This window comes from Pleurodeles waltl, chromosome 4_1 (genome assembly GCF_031143425.1).
Source record: "Pleurodeles waltl isolate 20211129_DDA chromosome 4_1, aPleWal1.hap1.20221129, whole genome shotgun sequence".
Lineage (NCBI taxonomy): Eukaryota > Metazoa > Chordata > Amphibia > Caudata > Salamandridae > Pleurodeles > Pleurodeles waltl.
Genome location: NC_090442.1, coordinates 358,392,810 through 358,415,370, shown reverse-complemented (window position 1 = coordinate 358,415,370; position 22,561 = coordinate 358,392,810). Strand labels below are relative to the sequence as shown.

The following is a 22,561-nucleotide window of genomic DNA, read 5'->3' as shown; positions in this document are numbered from 1 at the left end:
ATGCAAAAGGGGTGCCCACTATCCCCCTTGATATTTGCAATGGCACTGGAGCCACTATGTTTAGAGGCTTGCAATGGTCGGAGGGATGGGAAGACAGGATATCGTTATATGCGGACGATACTCCGGTCTATATTTACGACTTAGAGTATATGTTGAGCGATGGCAATACCTACCATTATCACTTCTGGGTGGGGCAGCCTTGTTCAAAATTATGGCCCTGCCCCAGTTCCTCTCTATACTTCACAACACCCTGTACCTGGTCCCAGCCTCATACTTTTGAGCCACTGACCAGGAAATACGTAAACTCCTGTGGGATGGGGGGACTGGCCCGAATAGCTGTAGCTTAGCTCACAAGTAGCTGGTATGACGGGGGCATAGCCCTCCCGGACGTGCACAACTATTACCGAGCAGCCACACTCACGACAATTAATCAATGGACCTTCTTGCCGGATTAGGAGCCAGCATACCTCATGGGCAGGGACGCAATACAGCCAGGAGGTGCCCTCTGGGCCCTGTACGGTGGACGTAGACATTCCCAGTTCCGACAGCACTTACCCTAAGCCTCTGGCACGAAACACTGAAGGTGCTGGGATGGAATGATGTTGTTACACAGAGCACCCGCTTGTGGGAAACAGCAGCACTAGGCACACTGGCAACACAACCCGGATTTAATAAATGGGATTTTATCGGACTCACTAAAGTGGGAGACCTATGGGCGGCGGTGGGGGGAGAGGGGCTATGGAGGTGGGGTAGATTCTTCCGACCACCTCTTCCCCGCTTCCGAGTCTTCCCCATTAGAGGCTAGATTATTACTAGAACATTTACCTAAAAAGGCACCGTCTATCACGTATGGTAAAATACTTATTACTTAATAACTTACCAGATGTATGTAAAGACCTGAGAGCACACTGGGTACAGGATGTAGGGGAGATGGATGAAGAGGCCTTATCATCCCCTAGGGAGGTAGGAATAGGAGCAAGGTTTCGATTAGTACAGCTGAGAGTACTACATTGGAGTTAGTACGCCTGCACAACACTGGCCAAAATGGTCAGGGGGGGCCTCGTCTTTGTGTTCCCGAACCTGTGGCCAGCGAGGGACATTCTATTGCATGTTATGGGACTGTCCAATGATACAGAGATCCTGGTCCGCAATAGTGTCTGGTCTAAAACGTAGTATGTGGAAGCACTATAGAGCCGCAACCCAAATGGTGTGTTATAAATATAAAGGGCGATGTGGACCTTGCCAGCATGGATCGCATATGGATGAAGTTAGGTTTATTAGTGGCAAAGCATAATATAGCACGGGCATGGAGGGCCCCCGACCCACCCGAAGTAGAAGACTGGAAACGTGATCTAGACTGGTGTATGTTGGCAGAGAAAGGGCTGCCCAAAAAACCGGCACAAGGTCTGGGGGAAATGGAACTCCTACATGGGAGGGCTTTGTACAGTAGCGATGGACGAAGAACCCGAGGAATATAGCACACCATAAATATTGGTTGGGGAGACGGACTGAGATATGGAAGGGAGAGAACTCGAGGGAGGTCCTTGGGAGCATGTGAAAGTGGACACTGGCGATGATTAACTGTTTTTTGACCCGCATGATGGATGTGACTGCAAACCACACTTGTTTTGTTTGTATTTCTAATAAAAAGATTTAAAAGAAAGGAAAAAAAGAAATAAAAAGTAGGAAGAAGGAGGCAAAAAGTTTGGGGATGACCATGCAAAAGAAGGCCAACACCTACATTCTTCACAATCAAGGCAGTAATGCCTGGTGACTTTTTGGATCAAAGTCCATGTTGCATCCTAGCAGGTATCCCTATGTAAACACCCATGCACAATGCTAAGAGGGCTTTTTTCATGGAGGAATGCGCCCTGATACCCTCTGGAGGGTCTTTCTTGGCGGGAGTGTAGGAGACCTAAATGCACAACACAATTCACCTGGTAAGTGGCCTTCTCCGAGTGGATCATCAATTTGGTATTCCCTTGCCATATCCACGTAGGAGCACAGTGCACTTCAGGGATACAGAGGGTGAGTCTATCCTCCTTTTAGTGGGATGAGGAGTCAGATAACCTCTAGGCAGGGTGACCTACAGACACAAGAGGAATGGGGTCACCAGTCTTGGCACAAATAAGTTTTTTCCCCTTAGAACCAACCCGTCTAGAAAAAATATATATGGTCAGAAATTAAATGCACAATGCTTGCAGCTCTTTAATGCGCCAAGTCGGTTGGCAGCTGTACAACAGCTCAAATGGGAATGTCATCAGGAATATGAGCACTAGACAGAATAAGGGCCCATTGAGGTGCTATGAAGAGTGAAGGAGGAACATGTTTGCCAACCCTTTAAGAAACCTCATAACAGTTGTATATTTAAACAAGGAGTGTTGAACAGGTAAACACAGAGAGGCTTGAGTAGTAACTGTGCTCACAGAAAGGCCTTGCTAGACAAAAAAAAAAAAAAACACACACACACAAATGCAGCACTGCTGAAACTGAAGAGCACAGAATGTTTACAGCTGAATAAAAGCTTCCAAGAGGGGCAATATCTTTAACTACCTCAAAATAAAGCCACCATTCATAGTCAGCTAAGTGACAACAACTAAGGTTGTCCTCTCTCAAACTCAAGGAGGCTGAGAACTAGCTACACCATGTATGCTTGAGCCCAAGCCCACAACTTCAGAGCTTTCAGGTACAAGCCAAATACTCGGTCTGTTGTTTTGCCACACAGCTGGCTTTTGGTTTGTAATGACCTGCGCTGACTGGCCGTAGATACAGCAAGAATGCTGGTAAGGGTAGATTAATTACCTGGCACTTGAGCAGATAGATTTTGCATCTCTACCTTTTTGTGACCAAAGACCTTTAATCTCAAAGACTGCCAGATGTGCACTCCACCTGAAAGCGGGGTCAGCTGTTACCACTGTGGCTACCAATGGAGTCAGATTGAATGGGTTTCAGCAAGTCTCTCCAGAGAAACCTAGATTAAGTTCACTGGAATGCTCCAATGCAAAGCCTACTGCTTACTGAGGCACCACTAGTGGGCCCTCATGTGCCAATGGACAATACTGGTCCTCAGAATGCCCAAGACCAGTAGGCCCAGAAGGCGCAGGATTCTCAGAGGTAGATGAAGGGCTCCCTCCCAAGCATGGGGATCAGTCTGAATATCCCAAAACCTTTATGGAAAAGGAAAAGCTCTAAGGTGTATTTTATCCATCTACGCTTTGATGTAAAGAAGGTGCCAAATGCGCTCTAGGTGAGAACTGTAAAGTTTATGGAGACACTAAATCAAGGGGCAGTGAAACTCAGGTGGTCCAACACAGTAACAGTGAACCTGCCTTAAGCAGCTTGTTAAGGCAAGCAAATCCAAGAACCCCATCCTGCTAAGATGTGCCACCATCACCTTGGTGAACCTGTGGTGCCAATGTGAGCCAAAACAGAAGGACTACAATTTATAGTGTGTAGACATTTCAACAAAACTCAGTAATTCCTGTGTGACTGCAAGATCGATAAGTGAAAATATTCCTCTTTCAATTCAAGGGCCATCATTCAGTGTCCCAATTCCAGAGTCAGCTAAACCTGCATCTTGACTGTCTCCTTAAGGAAGGCATTCATGACCTGAAATTTGAGAGGCTGAGAATGAGACATAGCCCCATGTCGTTTTGGAGACAAGAAAGTGATGGGATTAACATCTCTGTCTGACTGTGTGCTCTGAAACGAGCTCCACCACTCCATTGCCCAAAAAGGCTAAACCCTATTTCTGGAGATTACAGGCATGACTGGGAGAAGAGGCAGAAATAGCTGGAGGAATTGGAAGAGTAAACTTCTGGAAAGAAAGGGCATATCCAAGTTCGACTATCTGCAGGAAACCTAAGTTAATCACAATAGCCCTTCATTGTGGCAGATAGTGAGACACCATCTCTCCTACAGCCCACAAGTACTCCTTTAATAGTGAGACGAAGCAGTTTTGCTGGCAGAGCGGGGAGGAAGAAGGACTGCATCTGTCTGTAGCCACCCCTGGAACCACTGCACTCCCTGTACTTGCACAAAAATTGGTTTTGACTGTGCCAACGGTTGGAGTTGCAGATTTGACTTTCTTTTGGATTGCCCACAAAACGTGCAGCATTCCCTTTGGAATTAACAGGCAGGGTTTGACAGCCCCAAGAAACAAATTGTAATATGCTCCTTCTAGAACCTTTCCAGAGCAGAATCAGCCTTCTCTTTAAACAGAAGGGGAGCCAACAACTCACTGAACGACAGCAGAGGCTCAGAAACTATACATGCTGGTTACAGAATCTCTGCCAGGATATTTGGTTTGCTATCCACTGTGGGCAAGGATATTTCTAACACCTCTCGACCCTTGCTAAGACTAGCCATTAACTATGCCACCTCCTCTGAGGTGGGACCTCTTGCCTACTTTTAGAGAAGCATTTAGGTTCTCACATTTTGCAGCACTAGAAACTTAGCAGTGCAACGGCGTCAAAGAGTCCTTCAGTGATTTTTGTGTTTCATTTATGACTTCTATCAATGTCTTGAAAATTTGCATATTAATGACAAACAAGAAATTCCAGAGCGGGACCAAGATCTGGAATGCTTCTGGGATCAGTGGGCATCATGGGCCCCTGCCTCAAACCGCTTGGACTTCCACTCTGCAAAGGCCTTGGGATTTATGAGGCTACATTAAACACACAATCTGGAGTCATGTCTCCGCTTCAGTCAACACAGACATCCACCTCGAAGAGATCTAAAATGGGCATCTATCTATAGCAGGACTAGCGCTCTTTGACCCCGGGGGTTCACAGTGGTAACATTCTGTCAGCACTGCAGTATTGAAATTTTGATTATGAGAAAGTGGTCAAGGACAGCAATCCGGTTCTGTTTTGAAGTAAACAAGGAACAGTATTCAGTGGTGCTTATATTTCTCCAGTGAGGTAATACCTGGGGTAATCGCTATCAAGGTGGAGTTGAGCGCCACCTGCTGCCTTGGAAAAGCAATTTTAACTTTTGCAGATCAGACGAAACCTGAGGACATTCAAAAGGTAAGGAAACTGCAGGTAGATGTATCCATTAGAAATAGCCCCTTCAATTATCAGCCCACTTTAATCATACTAAAACTTTATTTTAAAAATAAATCGAGCAATACAGAGACCGAACAAAACGTCATAAACCACTATGTAAGAAATAAACAAATAATTTCTACCTAATACACATGCATAAGTCCAACAAGAATGAACCCCAATAATATACTCCATAGCTGCTGTAAAAAGAAAAACGTTCAATAACCTACTGCAACACACAGTCTAGGATTTAAAACCATTTGCATATCATATAAAAATACCACCAGTCATGTAAGATCACACATTCATTCATAAACAAAAACGCATAAAAAATGTACTGTCAGCCTGACTACGACAAGTTGAACATGCTGCAGTGCACGAATATTGAACCTAGGCTTCTTCTTACAACGTACCTTAAACACATACAAACTCTCGCCTTCAGCCAATCTGTGCTCTCTTTTTGTCCCAAACATGGATTACTACTTTGCCCTGGACAGTGCTCATATTCATGTAGACGGTAAGGTGGAGCTGTCATTATCTACTGCTCCCAATTCTCATGTTCTATTACCACGATTGACAGCACTTCATAAGAAAAGTCACAACTAATATAAACAGCAACAATGGGAGTTACCCGTGACACCATCAGATATCATTTGAGATATCATCAGAGATGTCACCAGTTAGGTCATGGAACAGGGCCTGAGGCTTGTCATATTGTAAGATTAGTTGAACGAGACGGAGTAGAAACAACCCACAATTCAAACATGAATTAGCTTAGTACTGCATTTAACAGACTCGGACAGAAACCCACTAGTGCACAGCTGGCTGATTTTTGGTATGTTGCAAAACTCCTGTTCTATATCTAAGTAATATTTAAAATAATGTGTCCTTTTTTTTGCACCAGTGCAAAAGTGCTGAAAAATGTCTCAAAGACCAGTTTTGAATCAAACCATTGGACCTTCCAGTACTTGTTGCTGCTGTTTTATTTCTTCACAAAACCATTTCAATAGCTGTGCCCCCTATACATGGCCATACACAACCACAGCACTTGTGTATGACTTTCACAAATAAATTGAGAAATATGAATGTGGCCTAACGGACAACGCTGCCAACTTTGGATCTTGAAAATCAGGTTTAAGTCCCAACTATAACTTATGCCCTCCCCATGCACTGCTAATTACCTCACATCAATCATGATATCTTCTATGTAATTTTTGATAATCTTACTGCAACAGTTCCAATAAAATTACTGAAAAAACTGCACAATGAGGGGTGCAAGTTATAGTTACCTTAGTATATCGTGAGGCTAGTCATTAGGCACCTACTCACACTTATTTTGTTTATTTTAGTTTAGGTCTGAGGCCTGTAACCCTTCACTGTGTCATTTGGCATTTTATTCCTTTTATTATTCTAAAGAGGCATCGTTTTAGTTCTTATGTTTTATTATTCTTTTCTAATGTCCTTCTCTGCAGAATTGTGTTATTCATTGCTTTGCTTGACATTTAATTCTGTGTTCACATCAAGGCTACATATGATAGGCTCCCGGGTATTGTCAGCTCAGAGAGTAGACGGTCTTCCTTACATGGAAAAGGTCATGTTGTCACGTCAGGGCAGTTCCTAAAATAACACAATGTTAATAATAAACATCAGACTGCATTAGTATCCTTAGATGGGACATTCTAGTTTAAGTGCCATCTTATGCTGCCCGTCGCCTTTGCAGTATCAGGAGAAACTTGGCGCTTTCTCTTCTGTTACGGAGAAGGATTTCCAGCAGACTGACAGACCTTCTACCTTTACCTTCAGCACAGATATGGGGCTCATGCTACACTCCCAGACCTTGGTGGGCAGATTAGGACTATCACTGCTACTTGCTCTCATGTAGGCGTCTTAGTAGTGTATGTAGAGATATTGGCAATGCTAATGTGACAAATATGGTGGGACTGTTTCTATTTTTCACTTTCTTGGTCACCGTTGTGATCGTGTCTGGTTTCATCATCGCACTTCATGCCTTTTTACGGAGAATGTATTAGGTTCAATAAATCCTATTGAACCAAGATATGCTTCTGCTTGTCATTACATGTCTGAAACTTGTGCAACCAAGAGAACGGGGCATGATTTGTTTCCATCACGACTTCCCCAAGGAATCTAAGAGTATCATGCGAATCACTTTTACCTACGGTATCTGTGAGGTGCAGCCAACTAGCTGAAAGGGTTAGAATGACAGCTGCCACACAGTCTGAGATTGGACTCAATCCCCCATACTTGGTGGTGCTGCCACCCACAACTCAGCAATACCATCATATTGGTGAGTCTCATGACATGGCGCCACCAACATTGGTTAGGCATTGATTTTACGATTCCCCAAGTATCTCTGTTTTACTACATCTATAGACACCCTAATTACCGCATATGGAGATGTCCATGGTATTCGGGGCATCCTACACAGCTAATTAGATAGAATCTACTTTCGGCTGCAGGTTGTTCAAGCCTGAACCTTTTAAAAGTATTTTCCTCACTTGGTGTTTCTGTCTGAACAAGATATTACATTATTACCTTTGTTATAATGACAGACTGTAATGGGGTTGCAACTGCAGCTAATATAAGGCTCCCCTTCAACGCACTTATTGCAACATGGCCTCACAGAGGAGGGAGGAGAAGTAACGTTTGTGGTTGAGACACGCTGCTTACAGAACAGAAATTGTTTATTCATGGGTCACCTTTTCAGGAGCAGACGGAACACACATACATTTCATCATTACACTCCAGCAAATGCCCCCGCACAATGCACATCATACGCATATTTAGAAATACACCTTTCTGATCAGGAACACCAGAAGTGGCTTGAGGGCACCCTACCACACATCCGACAGAATGTTAGACTAGGTTCACTAAGTAAAGATAAACCAAAGTGGCCAGACTTGTCTACGTATACACCGCATACAACGGCGGTAGCACCGCCTGTACACTATTTTAGTATAAATAAATAGATGTTTAACTCAATTTGTAATGTGGACTTTAAACATCGCTCCATCAAGGGCTGCTCCAGTGCAACCACATGTGGCAAAAGCAGGGATCAAACCTGCAACAGTGCACTCAATAATGGGTAAAGTTCCCTCTAAACGTGAAGAAATTCAATTTTGGGTAGCACAGAAAATGAGCGCTTTGGAAGCATTGTTTCTCCATATGGGACCCCAAGATAAATACTGAATTCTCAAAATATGCTTGCCGACCGGCTGCTTTTATCAGCAGACAGCTTCACAACATGGGGGGCAGTATTATCTGTTTCTATACTCCCAAACATCATACACCGACACTTGCCAATTTACCAGAAGTGTTGAAACAAACTCAAGATGAGTACGGGGCTGCACAGACTCTGGATTTGGGGATGCAGTTAATAGGGAATTTTGCCACAGTGTCCACAATAATTTTAAGCAACATTAAAAGAGAAGCAGTTGCTCTGGCACACGAGCGGCTCTGTGATGTTCCTATACAGGACCAAAAACCTGAGCTGCCAAAGATTATCACCAAGACCTACAGTAGTAGTATAGGACAGGGTCGTCTGGGGGACTGACCTAGTAAACCCCAACAACAAGGTAAATTCAATAACGAGTCTACCAAGCAAGCGGGTGAGGGTTCTAAATAAACGATGGGATAAACAAAAACAAAATAAAGTTAATGTTAAACAAATTGGAGAATCTATGCTCCCGGAGACCTCTAAAAAGCGAAATAACTTTAGAAAATGTTAAAACTCGTGATAGATACCAATATATTGACACACACCAATCTCGTTCCTTCCAGGACTCACCAGGCAAACACAGTGAAAGAGGTGGGTGTTCCAAACAATGAAACAGTACATGAAACAAAGAAAATATTCAATGGAAAGTTCCACTAACAAAGAAGAGAAACCTCCCCAACAGAAAGCACAGTTTAAAAAGAAAATGGTGTCAGCTATTACGGCCCAAAATGACACACATGTTGAGAGCTTTAATGAAGAACAGGAAGTGGGCACAGACTGCTAGACAGCGCGGAAGAGGTCACAATAGTTTGCCGGAATATTCAAGAACTTCTGCATGTGACAGCAACTAACGACTATTTAGAAGTCAAAACTGCAGACATGCACGTCTAAACTACAGACACAAGGGTTCTTACAGTATGAACCAGAATATCCAATGCCTGATAACATTTTGCCATTTGAACAATATCAGATGATCATTTACAATGATAGTTCAGCACAACCGGCAGTAGAAAGAAAGTACTCTGCGGCTTGCGAAGCAGAGTGGTGTACTGAAGTATGGCCAATCCCACCCTTCGAAAACACACACACACACACACACACACACACACACACAGGCCATAAGGGACTGCACTGCACAATTAGCTGAGCTTAAGGCTCTCCTGATGGCACTGGAACATATGGATCCTGAATTAAGAACACTTATAGTGTGTGATTCGTACTACTGTGAACAGTTCTTCAATGAATACCTACACATTACTGGTGGCAGAATGGTTTCAGACACTCAAAAGGGAACACCATTAAACACAGGCTCCTGTGGGTAAAGTAGCCGAGCTAAAAGACGCTACCAAATACCCATGTTGTGCACGCCACGGACCACCAGAGGGTAGGAATACACATTGTTGGAAACACACTGTTTGATGAAGCAGCAAAGTTGGCAGTGGCTACGGCTTCTGTTGCAGCAGTTATTCATTTAAGGGAAGATTGGATGATCAGACTGGCTGCTGTGAAAGCTTCTGTTGACAGCAAGCCCTTATTAAATAATATTCCTACCATCTAAGGGCTCAAAATATTGCTGTGTCAGCATTGAGGGGTGGGTGGTGATCGTGTGATCTCCAACCAAGACCAAAGACAAGAATTAATTAAAGCAGTGATTAACTGGGTTGCATCTGCCCATACAGGCATGGAAGCTACCATTTTACTATTGAAAAAACACTACTGATGCCGGGTCTCTACAAACAGACCAAACAGTATGTCCTTTGCTGTGACATCTTCCAACAAATAAGAGGGTCCACCACAAAACGCCCACCGTATACGCCCTCCTATTTTCCCAAAAATCTTTACAGTGTGTGCAGCTGGACGATTTAGGTCCTCTAACACCCGATGGTGCAACAAACATATTTTAGTCGCTGTTGATTCTTGCACTAGATTGTTATGGTTATGGCCACAACTATCAGCTGACGCTCAAACTGTTGTTCAAGACTTGCATGTCTTCATCGGTGCATATGCAGTTGCTGAGTTCCATTCGGACTAGGGCAATGCCTTTGCCTCAAGGGCATTCAGGGACACCATGGCTACGATAGGTGTCCAACTCCATTTCTCGTCACCCTATCATCCAGAGGGAAATTCTGTAGTGGAACGGAAAAATTGTGACTTGAAACACTTCCTACCAGAAAGAGTACTAGGTATGGGTTGCAGTGGGCTTAATCACCTAGAGCCCAGAATGCGCTCAATCTGTGTAGAAGGTCCATGAGAGGGTGTACCCCATATGAGGTCCTTTATCAGGATACCTATGTATGTCCCATATCATGTTGGCCCTGACTCTGTGGCGGCAGACACACCCTTTGACATAAATGAATGTGTCACTGTCTTGCAGGAATTACAACAGTTCTGTGATGAAAATTCATCAGCATTTGCTGCTTTGGAAATGAGGGACACACCAAAAAGTAGGATTCTATAGGCTGGGGATCTGGTGGGTGAAAGCAGTGCTGTAAAGACAGAATTTGGCCCATCATATAGAGCACTGGTTCTAGTCCTGGCAATACCAGGTATCAGAACTGTGATATTACCACCCCTGTCTGGTTCCAGAGAAAGCCTCTTCGTATCCATTGAGAATATCAAGTTACACCATGTGGCCAGGCCTACACAGTAGACCACAAGGAATCCTGAGTAGTTCCCAAACTTCTCACTGCTAGTCAAGATGTGCCTCTCCAAAATGTAAACAATGATGATACTTCCCAAAGCCTGGGGAGGATGGAAATGAAAATGTCACTTACCCAGTGTACATCTGTTCGTGGCATCAGTCGCAGTAGATTCGCATGTTCTGCAATAGCTCGCCATCTGGTGTTGGGCCGGAGTGTTACAAGTTGTTTTTCTTCGAAGAAGTCTTTCGAGTCACGGGACCGAGTGACTCCTCCTTTTGTCTCCATTGCGCATGGGCGTCGACTCCATCTTCGATTGTTTTTCCCCGCAGAGGGTGAGGTAGGAGTTGAATTGTAGTAATAGTGCCCATGCAATGGAGTGACTAAGTATGCACCTATTTAAGGTTGAGATGATACATATAGAAATAATTGAAGGTAACTTCCAAACTGCTACAGGCTCCCGGGGAGGCGGGTGGGCACATGCGAATCTACTGCGACTGATGCCACGAACAGATGTACACTGGGTAAGTGACATTTTCAGTTCGATGGCATCTGTCGCTGTAGATACGCATGTTCTGCATAGACTAGTAAGCAGTTATTTCCCCAAAAGCGGTGGATCAGCCTGTAGGAGTGGAAGTAGTCTGAAATAATGTCCTTAATACGGCTTGACCTACTGTGGCTTGTTGTGCGGATAACACGTCTACACAGTAGTGCTTGGTGAATGTGTGAGGCGTAGACCATGTGGCTGCCTTACATATTTCTTGCATTGGGATGTTTCCTAGAAAGGCCATGGTAGCACCTTTCTTTCTGGTTGAGTGTGCCCTTGGTGTAATGGGCAGCTGTCGTTTAGCTTTAAGGTAGCAGATTTGGATGCATTTAACTATCCATCTGGCTATACCTTGTTTTGAAATTGGGTTTCCTGCGTGAGGTTTTTGAAATGCAATAAAGAGTTGTTTAGTCTTTCTGATGTTTTTTGTTCTGTCAATGTAATACATTAATGCTCTTTTGACATCTAATGTATGTAGTGCCCTTTCAGCTACGGTATCTGGCTGTGGAAAGAACACTGGAAGTTCCACTGTTTGATTTAGATGGAACGGTGAAATAACCTTTGGCAAAAATTTAGGATTGGTCCTTAGGACGACTTTATTTTTGTGTAGTTGTATAAAAGGTTCCTGTATAGTAAACGCCTGAATCTCGCTTACTCTTCTCAGGGAAGTAATGGCGATGAGAAATGCCACCTTCCAGGTTAGGAACTGTATGTCGCAGGAGTGCATGGGTTCAAAAGGTGGACCCATAAGTCTAGTTAGGACAACATTTAGGTTCCATGAAGGAACAGGTGGTGTTCTTGGTGGTATAATTCTCCTAAGGCCCTCCATGAATGCTTTAATGACTGGTATTTTATATAGGGAAGTTGAATAGGTAGTCTGCAGGTATGCAGATATTGCTGCAAGGTGAATCTTAATGGAAGAGAAAGCTAGGTTAGATCTTTGTAAGTGAAGCAAGTAACCCACTACATGTTCTGGAGTTGTGTGTAATGGTTGTATTTGATTAATATGGCAGTAGCAAACAAACCTCTTCCATTTACTTGCATAGCAGTGCCTGGTGGATGGCCTTCTTGCTTGTTTTATGACTTCCATACATTCTTGGGTAAGTTGTAAGTGCCCGAATTCTAGGATTTCAGGAGCCAGATTGCTAGATTCAGCGATGCTGGATCTGGGTGTCTGATCTTTTGGTTGTGCTGTGTCAACAGATCTGGCCTGTTGGGCAATTTGATGCAGGGTACCACTGATAGGTCTAGCAGCGTTGTGTACCAGGGTTGCCTTGCCCAAGTTGGTGCTATCAATATGAGTTTGAGTTTGCTTTGACTGAGTTTGTTTACCAGGTAAGGAAGGAGAGGGAGAGGAGGAAAAGCGTAAGCAAATATCCCTGACCAGTTCATCCATAGGGCATTGCCTTGGGATTGTTTGTGTGGGTACCTGGATGCGAAGTTTTGGCATTTTGCGTTCTCCCTTGTCGCAAACAAGTCTATCTGAGGTGTTCCCCAGAGTTTGAAATAAGTGTTCAGAATTTGGGGGTGAATTTCCCATTCGTGGACCTGTTGGTGATCTCGAGAGAGATTGTCTGCGAGTTGATTTTGTATCCCTGGTATAAACTGTGCAATTAGGCGAATTTGGTTGTGAATTGCCCAATGCCAAATTTTTTGTGCTAGCAGGCTTAACTGCGTGGAGTGCGTCCCTCCCTGCTTGTTTAGATAATACATTGTTGTCATGTTGTCTGTTTTGACGAGAATGTATTTGTGAACTATTATTGGTTGGAAAGCTTTTAGTGCTTGAAAAACTGCTAGCAGTTCTAGGTGATTGATATGCAGTTTTGTTTGATGTACGTTCCATTGTCCTTGTATGCTGTGTTGATTGAGGTGTGCTCCCCACCCTGTCATGGAAGCATCTGTTGTTATTACGTATTGTGGCACTGGGTCTTGGAAAGGCCGCCCCTTGTTTAAATTTATGTTGTTCCACCACAGAAGCGAGAGGTAAGTTTGGCGGTCTATTAACACCAGATCTAGAAGGTGACCCTGTGCTTGAGACCACTGTGATGCTAGGCATTGTTGTAAGGGCCTCATGTGCAGTCTTGCGTTTGGGACAATGGCTATGCATGATGACATCATGCCTAGGAGTTGTAATACCATCTTTGCTTGTATCTTTTGTGTTGGATACATGCGTTGTATGATGGTGTTGAAATTTTGAATTCTTTGTGGACTTGGAGTGGCTACTCCCTTTGATGTGTCTATTATGGCTCCCAGGTATTGTTGTACCTTGCGTGGCAGAATTTTGGATTTTGTGAAATTGACGGTGAACCCGAGTTTGAAGAGGGTTTGTATGATCTGATTTGTGTGATTTGAGCACTGTATGAACGAATGGGCCTTGATTAGCCAGTCGTCCAAATATGGGAACACATGTATTTGCTGCCTTCTTATGTGTGCAGCGACTACCGCTAGACATTTGGTAAAGACTCTTGGTGCGGTTGTTAATCCGAAAGGCAGTACCTTGAATTGGTAATGTATTCCTTTGAATACGAACCTTAGGTATTTCCTGTGAGATGGGTGTATTGGTATATGGAAATAAGCATCCTTGAGGTCTAAAGTTGCCATGTAGTCGTGTAGTTTTAGCAATGGCAATACTTCTTGTAGTGTGACCATGTGGAAGTGGTCTGATTTGATGAAAGTGTTCACTACTCTGAGGTCTAGGATTGGTCTCAGCGTTTTGTCCTTCTTTGGTATCAGAAAGTACAGTGAGTAAACTCCTGTGTTTATTTGTGTGTTTGGCACTAATTCGATTGCATTCTTTTGCAATAGTGCCTGCACTTCTATCTCCAGGAGATTGGAATGGTGTGTTGTTAAATTTTGTGCTTTTGGTGGTATGTTTGGAGGGAATTGTAGAAATTATATGCAATAACCATGTTGGATAATTGCTAGAACCCAAGTGTCTGTAGTGATTTCCTCCCATGCTTTGTAATAATGACCTATTCTTCCCCCCACTGGTGTTGTGTGGAGGGGGTGAGTGACATGTGAGTCATTGTTTAGTAGTAGGGGTTTTGGGGCTTTGAAATCTCCCTCTATTTCTAGGGAATTGCCCTCCTCTATATTGTCCCCGAAAACCTCCTCTATACTGTCCCTGGTAAGTGGACGGTGTTGCTTGTGAGGTGCTGGCTTGTGTGCTTTGACCCCGAAACCCCCCTCGAAAGGGCGTTTTACGGAATGTGCTGTAATTCCCTCTGCTCTGCGGGGAGTAGAGTGCGCCCATGGCTTTGGCAGTGTCCGTATCTTTTTTGAGTTTCTCAATCGCTGTGTCCACTTCTGGACCGAACAGTTCTTTTTCATTAAAAGGCATATTGAGAACTGCTTGTTGAATCTCTGGTTTAAATCCAGACGTTCGGAGCCATGCATGCCGTCTGATAGTTACAGATGTATTAATTGTCCGTGCAGCTGTATCTGCAGCGTCCATGGAGGAACGTATCTGGTTGTTGGAGATGGTCTGTCCCTCCTCAACCACTTGTTTCGCCCTATTTTGGAAGTCCTTGGGCAGATGTTCAATGAGATGTTGCATCTCGTCCCAGTGGGCTCTGTCATAGCGCGCAAGTAGTGCCTGGGAGTTCGCGATGCGCCACTGGTTTGCAGCTTGTGCTGCGACTCTTTTACCAGCTGCATCGAACTTGCGGCTTTCTTTATCTGGGGGTGGTGCATCTCCAGATGTGTGAGAGTTGGCCCTTTTCCTAGCTGCTCCTACAACAACAGAGTCTGGTGGCAGCTGTGTAGTGATGAAAACCGGGTCCGTAGGAGGCGGCTTATACTTCTTTTCCACCCGTGGTGTGATTGCCCTACTTTTGACCGGCTCCTTAAATATGTCTTTTGCGTGCCGGAGCATACCAGGGAGCATAGGCAGGCTTTGGTAGGAGCTGTGGGTGGAGGAGAGTGTGTTGAACAAGAAATCATCCTCGACCTGTTCTGAGTGGAGGCTTACGTTATGAAATTGTGCTGCTCTAGCCACCACCTGAGAGTACGCGGTGCTGTCTTCTGGTGGAGATGGCTTTGTAGGGTAGGCCTCCGGGCTGTTATCTGACACTGGGGCGTCGTATAGGTCCCATGCGTCCTGATCTTGGTCACCCTGGCTCATGGTGGTGTGAGCTGGGGAGTGAGATGGAGTTTGTGCTGGTGAAACGTTAATCACGGGCGGAGGAGAGGGTGGTGGTGTAATTCTTTTAACCACTTTTGGTTGTGGTGCTTGTTCCGTCTGGAACTCCAACCTTCTCTTTCTCCTAATGGGGGGAAGGGTGCTTATTTTTCCTGTCCCCTGCTGAATGAAGATACGCTTTTGCGTATGGTCCACATCAGTTGCTTGTAGCTCTTCCTCAAACCTATGCTTTTGCATTTGGGAGGTTAGCGAGTGCTCTTCTGTATAAGAGCCTGAAGCTGGGTCGCTTGCAGTTTGTTTCGGCGTTGAAACTTTGTCTGCGTGTTTTTTCGGCTCCGAGGTGACTTTTTTCCTTTTCGGGGCCGAAACCTCTCGGCGTCGATCTGTTTCGGTGCCGCTGTCTCGGCGTCGAGCCGTGTCCACACCGGTATCTCGGTGTCGAGGCTTGTCTCCAGCACTTTCTCGGTCCCGAGAAGGCTGCGTGCCGGTGTCTCGACCGGAGTCGGACGATCTCGGCACTGTTTTGGCCTTTTTCGGTGCCGACGGTCGGTCACCGAATTTATGGGTCGAGCCATGGCCTGGTGGCAGTGGCGTCCCCTGGGCCTTGTAAATGTGTCTCTGTGTGTTTTTCGACGTCTTACTCACGGTTTGTGTATCGTCGAATCCTTCGGAGTCTGAGTCTTGGATCGAGAAGGTACCTTCTTCTTCCTGTTCCTCGAACTCCCGTTGGGCTGTCGGTGCGGACGCCATTTGAAGTCTTCTGGCTCGACGGTCTCGGAGTGTTTTTCGGGACCGGAACGCACGACAGGCCTCGCAGGTGTCTTCGCTGTGCTCAGGTGACAGGCACAGGTTGCAGACCAAGTGTTGGTCTGTGTAGGGGTATTTATTGTGGCATTTGGGGCAGAAACGAAACGGGGTCCGTTCCATCGGCGTTCTTCAGCACGCGGTCGGGCCGACCAGGCCCCGACGGAGGATCGAAAAACTACCCCGAAGGGCACCGGAGCTCTTCGATCTTCGATGCGGTGTGGAATCTAAGTACGCCGATCCCGAACGCAACAATACCGGCGAAAATCTTCCGAAATTAGCTAATTTTCCGTTCCGAAACTCGGAGCGACAGGAACACGTCCGAACCCGATGGCGGAAAAAAAACAATCGAAGATGGAGTCGACGCCCATGCGCAATGGAGACAAAAGGAGGAGTCACTCGGTCCCGTGACTCGAAAGACTTCTTCGAAGAAAAACAACTTGTAACACTCCGGCCCAACACCAGATGGCGAGCTATTGCAGAACATGCGTATCTACAGCGACAGATGCCATCGAACATTATCTTTCTTTAGTACCTGTTTCTACACCACCAACAAGAAATGTTCGGAGTAATTTTTCTTCAATTCTTCACAAACTGATGTAATAATTTACTATGAACCACTAAGAGATACATCTGCCAGCTCTTTTTCGCCAGCACTGCTCCAGTATTTGCACAAACTGCTTCTGAATATTTTGCCAAAATCATTGATTCTTTTTCAAACTCTTCAACATTATGTTGTGCACCAGTATCAAGATCACGTAAGCTAGTCAATTGGCTTAAAACTATTTAAAACATGGAATTATCTATGGATATTGCTAACTTTGCTTGCCTTCCTTCTTTGTATTGGTTTAATCATTGTTTTATTTTTATTGATACATGGTCATTATTTTTCTGCTGTTGAACTGGTGGCTGAGTTATTAAAACCTTACCTGTCTTCTCATAAGGTCTGAAGAGACTTGTCCCTCGTGAACATTTCAACTATTCTGATTCCTGATGGGATAGTCTGGGATAAAGCATCTTCTAATATATACAGGCCCACAGAGTGATTCAAATTCCATGTGTGTTTAAAGTTTCAATGAATTATGTAATAACACCAGAAGTAGTTTCTGATTACTGGGATGTCAAAACAGTTGATTCTATGTTTTCTGAGCTTGAATATTGCACTGTATTTAAAAGTGAAGATATTTACCGAACAACTGTCAACTATGGTGAAATGTTCTGTTACCATTATGGACATCACTTTATACATAGAGCTAGCACCCCGAGAAATGTTTTTTCATTATATGCAATGGTAACACTGTCCAACTCCACCAGTGGGGAGCTCTACAAGATAGTTGGATAAGTTTGCATATTTTACTGTGCATGAGGTTAAAAACGCTGAGCCATTATTTTAAATTGCCTCCTATGAAAATACAGAGTATCATGTTAACTGACACCAAATTGATTTATTCTGATTCATTTGTTTCCCAGTTGGCTACTGAAAGCTACTAATATTGGTTGAGGTCAATAAACTTAGAGATTGTGTGGGGAAGTAGAAATTGGCAAATACAGGGGTGTGAAGATTTGTTCGGAGTGTGTCTCATTCCATTACATTTTTAAATGAAACAGTGCAACAAACAAGTTGTTTAAGCTTAACAAAAGTTAAGGAAGCGAATGACCCCAGTATCACGTCCCCAGAACATTTTGATAAATGGCAAAAGTCTTTAGATCTCACTGAAGAACAGCTCAATGGGGAGTCCAGAATGGAACATTTAACCCAACACTTTCAGGTCCAACAGGTGGTTATTATGGCCAGTGGATACAAATGATTGTAACTCACGTTTTGTAAATTTCACAGGGGGTTTTAGAAGGAGTAGACCTGACCGTCCTTGCAGGTCTTACAAACACTCCAGTATTGTTACCACTTACAGCGTGGGAAAATTATGTAAACTTTTTTTGAAAACATCCATACTAGCAGCTGCCAAATACACCTAGGTCTCCTATCTGACAACATAAATTGACAAGATGTTTTGTTGGGTCCCCATAAGCCACGCACAAAGTGCTTTCTGTATGCAAGTTATAATGACATTTGGAAATAATCACAAATGGAAGCTGCTGCCCGGTTAAGGCAAATAAATTAGGAAAATATCCGACAAGCTCTGGACGTTGTAAATAATGGTATGAACATTTTGTCCAACCGCATTTTCACCTTAAATAACATTATTTCTTCTGCAATAGACATCATGCAATCTGATATATCTTTCTGATAGTAAGGACAGATTCAACTTAGGTCCATTATGCAGGTAGTTTGGACATTATAGGTTCTGAAAAGTTATTCACTGCTTTGCATGACAACTCATTCTGAGCTCGCATCAAGGCAACATATGATAGGTTTCCGGGTATTGCTGGCTCAGAGAGTATAGTGTCTTCCTTACACAGAAAAGATTGTGTTGTCATGTCGGGCGGTTCTCAGAATAACACAATGTTTATAATAAAACACCAGGCTTGCTTGGAATCCTCGTAGGGGAAATTCCAGTCAGATCGCCATCTTATGCACACATTCCCGCATGCGGCAAAAGCAAAGCTGGAGTGCTTTACAAATCAATATAACATAATATACTTCTATGAAAACTCCACAAAGAGTTGATTGTACACACAATGGCCTCTGGTAGCCTCAATGTAAAAGCTAGATGCTTGTTTTTTAGGGTCCGTTACGAACTCCCATGAGGTACTTACTGCTGATATCAAAGGCCACCATTAACCACTGGTAACATCTGTGGGCCTGCAGGACATTTGTATGGAAATAGGCTTCCCACAGGTCCAGTGCCACCATCCAGTCTCCTAGATGCAGGGCAGAGAGAACTTGGGCCAACTGGAAAAGTGGCAGGGGAGGTTAATGTTTGAGAACCAGGAAACTGAAAAAAGAGAGCTCACAGAGGTAGAAGGTAAGCCAATATTGTGCAACATCTGCAATGACAAAGGGGCTCCGGAATAAGAGTTGGTTAGGTAAAAAATAGTAAGAGTATGTAAAAAGTTTTTAAAAAGCATAGTTAAACTTAAGGAACCATGACTGTATTCATTGCAGATGCTAGAACTGTTGTGAAAATAACATACCCACACTCCCTAGAGAAAAGTACCACTTGTAGTAGAGAACAATAAAACTTAAAATAAAGTTAGCTGTGCCAACAGAAGCACTAATCATACATACCATATATAAATATGAAAATCTTGCTGTGTAAGAAATAAAAGTCATAGTGCAAAAATACATAACAGAACATTTTACAAAAAAAAAAAAATTAACAGGAAAAAAAGAAAAAGGCAAAAACTATTTAGTAACGGAACTGTTAAATGAATGTAGGTACTAAAAATTCATCCTAGCATCTCCAGGGGATGGCACTCAATTTAGTTGTGTGGTTCCTTCGTAACTGAGTGTTGCCAACTAGCTTTTATTTATTAAAATCAGACTTTCAGTAACCACTGATGCATGTATGAAATTCAGAGCCATATGAAATCCTTATTAACGCACATTAACAGGGCACAGAATATCATTTAACAAATTCACAAGTACACACAACTTCCTTTTGTTCATATTTTAAGAAGCTATGAATTCCTCCTTTTCACGGTTTAGAAAAGAATATTTAGGAATAGCAAAGATAAAAAAAACTTCAACAATCTGAAAGAAAGCTAGAAAAGGACCAACTTAATATTATACCACACTAGGAGTCAGTCATTATACAATTTACCTTGAAGGGCTTATCTCCGCTGTGGGTCAGCATATGCCTTTGTAACCAGCTTTGACTCGTTGAAGGTGTGTTGTATACTTTGCACCCTTTCCATAAACAAACAAAAACCTGGTAAAGAAAAAATAATTAAATTCTTCATTGTCCTTTATGCACGAGCTTATGTTCAATTTGATATTCTATCAATTACTTTACAATGCTTTCGGATGTAAACCTATCATTCATGCGCATTAAAACAATGTCAATCATTTTAACATTTGTGTTAGCAAAATAGCCAAGGAACATTATTAATTCAAATTGGTTCTAACTCTCGGCATCAATACAACAAATTCAATCCTCGCATTTATTTAATATATATGAAATGCATTAAGCACTAATGTACTAGATCCTTTTCTAAAGAGGAGTAAAAGGAGTACACAACATGTTTCAGACTGCATGAGACCTAAATACGAAGAGCATCCAAATATGAGAACTGATATCACAGAGAAGCAAATTTCTTCACCAGAATGGGGAACCATTAGTTTTTAATGTATTACCAAACTCTAGCTAATCTGTGGGAAATAGATGAAAACAAATGAGAAAATATGAGAGAGCTTTGTGGACTGCTGTGGTTATCTAAGGGGGGGGGGGATTCTGCTTCAAAAAGGTGTTTATTTTTTTTTAGAAGGGAAAGACGATGGAACTTTAAGCATTGAAAACATGACAAATGTAAAAAGTGTTTTTTTCACTTAATCTGTTCAAGCATTACCCAGAGTAGTAGCAAAGTGTAAATGGTTTCATCCATAAAGGACAAATGCCAAGGTCAGTAATGCTAAATATTAACTGGGCTGATGTTGCAAAGAAAGAGAGAGAGAGAGAAGAGATACAGAGAACAGGAGAGAGAAAGGAATAGAAAAAGAAGGAAGAGAGAGCAGGAAGAGATGAAGTTGAAAATAGAGAACAATCAAGGGATAGGGTGTAAGAGGCAAGAAAGGCAAGGGTTTCTATTCAATAAAAATATGGACATACAGATGAGCAAATCTCACAAGACTCAGATAATTCTCTAGGTAGTTTTATATTTTGGAGATGGAGATCCAGTTTGTTTCCTAAGTTCTGTAATTAAAATTGCTGCTGGCAGGGGTGTGGTCCCCTACTCTAATTTAACAGACCCAAGCCCACAATGTGTGAAAGGAGTTTTTTGGAAAATTTCAAGTCGCTGATGATCGTTTTTTTTTTTTTTTTAAACCAATCGTTAACAGCAAGTCCAATAAACATCTGTCATGTTGCTCTAGAACATCAGAAAGGGTCATTGAAGTGGACCTATGATGATAGTCTGAAGACCAATGGTAAAATCGGTTTGGAAAATATTCTGAATAGTATATTCGATTTGACTCCACAGGGTCCTAATATCACAAACGAAGAGCAAGTGTTCTAGACCAGCCATGTGTTCTGGGCAACTTCAGCATTTGGAGAAATCAATTTGGATCCCAGAGAAACTAAAGTGTGTCCTGAGAGATTCATGAAGGATGCATAGTTTACATTAGCATATTCGGGAGGAGATCCTATGTTTTAATGAGTTTCAAAGCATAGAGGACCACTCTGATTGTCATTCCATTGACAATTCAAATTTGTCAAGATGGATTTGCCATTTCTTTAGGATATAGGATGCCTCTGAGAGTTTCATTTTATTACTTGATATATTCACTCAGCTACTTGTGTATGAGAAACGATGTTAGTAAGGAAATTAATAGTGCCTGATTCATATAACCTAATGAGTCTCCTCGCAGCTACTTTGTGCCTTAGAAATTTGTACAAGTCCGTATTTGAGAGTGCATATTTATCCTGCAGTATCGCAAAGTGGCGTGGGTTATTAGGTTTATTTCCCAGATTTACGCTAACGAATACCTTTTTTTGCCCAGTCTTCACAAAGTACTTTTTTCACTTCTATTCGTATGGTAGGGTTAAGCTAGAGAGGAGTAAGAACTGATCTCCCAAATTGGTGCACAGTGCATTTATCCAGAGTTTTAAGAGTCCTTATCAAGTGCTTCAGTATCATTTGTGAGTGGGCCATGTTGGGTAAAACCGATGTTAGTATATTTATAAATGATGAAGAAATGTGTTTTTTTAACCCACGGTGGAGAATGCAAATTAGAAGTTAAGAGCCAGTGGCAGGTTTGTTTGTCTAGACTTGTCAGATTACAAATTAAACACTAAGGGGATGAAGTGATAAAACAAGGAACTTACTTTCTGCCCAGAGAGGCATTTTGATTATGTGGAGATAAAGATTAATGTATACAAATTTGTAGGCAAACTAAAATTGGCAAAGTATTTCTCTAAAATAACCTCAAAGAAGTGGGAGTAGTGAACGGATCGAGGAAACAAACTTGAGAATTGAGGAGAAAATCAGATATTAAGACTATGTATGATCTAATGTATAATCTCTCAGATG

At 42.9% G+C, this 22,561-nt stretch overlaps 1 protein-coding gene across 3 annotated transcripts in view; it reads right to left on the bottom strand.

The window, feature by feature from the left end:
• Positions 1–22,561, bottom strand: part of AEBP2 (AE binding protein 2) — a 213,341-nt gene that overhangs the window by 127,288 nt on the left and 63,492 nt on the right. For all 3 annotated transcript variants that reach the window (XM_069228516.1, XM_069228517.1, XM_069228515.1), the window contains exon 3: positions 20,137–20,244. In XM_069228516.1, coding sequence (XP_069084617.1) covers positions 20,137–20,244 — 108 coding nt within the window. The remainder of the gene's footprint in view (positions 1–20,136; positions 20,245–22,561) is intronic.